Source organism: Cibotium barometz, chromosome 38 (genome assembly GCF_041138505.1).
Source record: "Cibotium barometz isolate CiBa-2024 chromosome 38, ASM4113850v1, whole genome shotgun sequence".
Lineage (NCBI taxonomy): Eukaryota > Viridiplantae > Streptophyta > Polypodiopsida > Cyatheales > Cibotiaceae > Cibotium > Cibotium barometz.
The window spans coordinates 35,482,746-35,485,689 of record NC_141083.1 but is presented as its reverse complement, the minus strand read 5'-3'; the positions used below and the strand labels follow the sequence as shown (position 1 = coordinate 35,485,689).

The 2,944-nt window shown below is 48.1% G+C and overlaps 1 protein-coding gene across 1 annotated transcript; it reads right to left on the bottom strand.

Moving 5' to 3' along the window:
* Window positions 1-350: 350 nt before the first annotated feature.
* Window positions 351-2,466, bottom strand: LOC147616644 (cytochrome P450 71AU50-like). The gene is made up of 2 exons (XM_086777127.1): window positions 1,497-2,466; window positions 351-1,132 (listed from the first exon to the last, which is right to left on the bottom strand). The coding sequence occupies exons 1-2, from the start codon at window positions 2,448-2,450 to the stop codon at window positions 503-505; spliced, it is 1,584 nt and encodes a 527-aa protein (XP_086633253.1). The 5' UTR covers window positions 2,451-2,466; the 3' UTR covers window positions 351-502.
* Window positions 2,467-2,944: the final 478 nt, after the last annotated feature.

The window sequence follows — 2,944 nt, the reverse complement described above, 5'->3', positions numbered from 1 at the left end:
TAAATGCAAGGCGTTACATAAAGGAAGCCAAGAGGAAAGACAAAAAAAGAAGGAGCTAAATTAAGCATGTGTTTACTACCCTACCCCCTTATTAAAGTTGATGTTTTTGCTTTTATTTTTGTGAACTTGATACTAGAACCCAACATTATCCAAGATCTTATAGAAAACTGTTTGCGTAACTATGTTTACGTAACTAGCCTTGTGGTGATAATACATCATTGTTAATGATGATACAACTTTGATGCCCGCTGATTAAAGGCATTGATTTGGTTGCTAGAACCCAACGTTGTTAAAGAACTTTATACAAAACTACGTACATATTAACTAGCTTTATGATAAATTCTTGTGATTTAAAACTATAAAAATTGATACATAAAAGCACGTACTAATCAATCTGGCGATAACATGACCTAATAACTTTTGGAAGTTTGAGGGACAGTCTAATCTAGGGTGGGACCTAAAGCTCACCATTCGTGAGGATTACAGTGTGAGTAATGTAAGATTAAAGCGAGGGAAAGTTGGACATGTTTAATCGGAATGTGGGAATAGCAATAAGAGGAGTAGCCAAGGTGAGTGAGCCGGCTGTACTTTTGGACTCGGACAAATCAATGCTCTTGCCTGGAAGGGCAGACCAGTTGAAGCAGTGGATGAGGTTGGCGAGTGTCAATTCGACTACAGTGAGACCCTGGGTCATGCCGGGACACATGCGTCGGCCTGAACCAAATGGAAGCAGCTCAAAGTGCTGGCCCTTCACGTCAATGGAGCTCCCCATAAACCGTTCTGGCGCAAATTGATATGGGTTTTCCCACACGGATGCATCTCTTCCGATCGCCCATAAGTTCACAAATAGCCTTGTTTTTGCAGGTATAAAGTAGCCAGCCACCTTACAGTCCTCCTTCGACGCATGAGGAATCATCATCACTGCTATTGGGTGTAGTCGAAACACCTCTTTGATCACAGCTCTTAAATAGTCTAGCTTTGGTAGATCAGACTCCATAACTGTGCGTTCAAGTCCAACTGCCTCCTCTATCTCTTTCTGAACCTTTGCCATTTCCACAGGATTGCGAAGCAACTCTGCCATTGTCCATGTCATCGTGTTTGCGGAGGTGTCCACACCTGCAATAAACATCTCCTGTAGCCAGACATAAGAAGGGGTTAAAAATATAATTGCGAGTTCGCGAACCTATCATACATGCTTATAATCACCCGTCAAGGGTAGGTACCTAACAAGGCTCTTTAACAGGGCTTCCGAGACTTGAACGTCCTAAGACCTTGGGACAACGTTCTACAGGACTTGAACCTAAAACCTTGGGACAATGCTCTACGGGTAGGTACCTAACAAGGCTCCTTAACAGGTCCCGAGACTTGAACCTAAGACGACCTTGGGAATAGAGACCAACGCTCTACCACATGACCTAGCACTCCGCAATATCATCTCCTAATATAGTATCTCTTACACACACTAATAAAACAATAGAAATTTGGCAACGTTTTACCAGCAGAGTGCCATTAATAAATCCGAGAGATTCTGCATCGACGCGCCCTCCTGACTCGTCCAACAGCAGATCGAGAATGTCATTGAAATGAGTGTTTTGCTCGGCCCTAAGCTGTAGTCGGTCGCTGACGATGCTGCCAATAAGCTTGTTCACCCTCCCGTGCGTGGCAGCCATTTTTCTCTTGGTGCGGAAGTCTAGCCATGAGAGGAAGGGCACGAAGTCGCCCACGAGGGGAGTGAACATGAGGTTGAGGGTCTCTTCGATGATGCCATGCAGCTTGTGGGGGCAAGTGACGGAGTCGAAGAGGCGTTGGGAGAGGACGAGGCGGCCCATGATGTTGCCGGTCACGTGGGCGACGCAAGTGAGGACGTTGAGCTGCGCGGCACCGTCACCTTTGAGGGACTCGGCCTTGATGGTGGCGAGCATGTTGAAGACCTCCTCGTGGCGGACGCGCTGGTTTTTGGCGATCTGGGAGTGGCTGAGGAGCTGGGTGGTCCAGAGCTTGCGGAGGGAACGCCAGCGGGGGCCAGTGTTTTGAAAGCCGATAATGTTGTGGTTGCCGAAGAGGAGGTGGTTGGACATGCCGAATTCAGGGCGGTTGCTGAAGTTGGCGTCGTGGGTGTGGAGGAACTCTCGAGCCATATCCGCCGTGCAGGCCACCAAGGCGGGCATGGAACCCAGCCGGAGGGACAAGAGGGGCGTCGCATACTTCTTAGACAGCTCCGCCAGAGTGCGGTGAGCGTGGCTAGCGGCCAGCAAAGGCAGATTCCCCACGATGGGCCAAGACTGAGGGCCTGGCGGGAGCAGCGGCTGCGCTCGCGCAGCGCATACAACTGAGCGAAGAAACGTCAGCGCAAATAGCACGAACGTCCCCGCAAGCACTAAAATTGTACTAAAGCTTTCTTCCATCATCAGTATACTTGGGTTGCTCCTTACAAGATCGTCAGCTGCCATAAATATATAAGAGAAGAGTGCTTGATCGAGGTGAAGCTCACCTTGGAGCACATCCGGTCTTTTATGATGGCTGGGCTCTGAAAATTCAAACCCCAGGCTACAGTCGCCTGCAGCGCCCACTACCGATTGCAACGTGCTAGTTTGACTGCACGTTGCACTTGTCGAGAGAGAACCTCTACCACTGCCGAGAGAGAGAGAGAGAGAGAGAGAGAGAGAGAGAGAGAGAGAGAATCCTTACCGCCAGCCGCCTGCTGCAATTAGACGTTCTTCAGTGGCAAAGTCTTGCAGATCACTAATTTCTCCCACAAATAAATGCTTCCAGACCCAATTGACCATCCGGGCTTCCAGAAGCGAGACCGACGAAAATACTCTTCCGGGTCCAAAATGGTGAAAACCAAAAAGTCTTTATAGATATTTAATTTTGGAATTCAATTTAAACTTAAATTCGGGTTGAATAATATGGCTCCCAATGGCTATCTTATGGCCATATAATA

Coding starts and splice junctions, on each gene's coding strand:
- LOC147616644 (XM_086777127.1), bottom strand. CDS start 2,450: ATGGCAGCTGACGATCTTGTAAGGAGCAACCCAAGTATACTGATGATG. Junction 1,133..1,496: donor TTATTAATGGCACTCTGCTG/GTAAAACGTTGC, acceptor GTCTGGCTACAG/GAGATGTTTATTGCAGGTGT.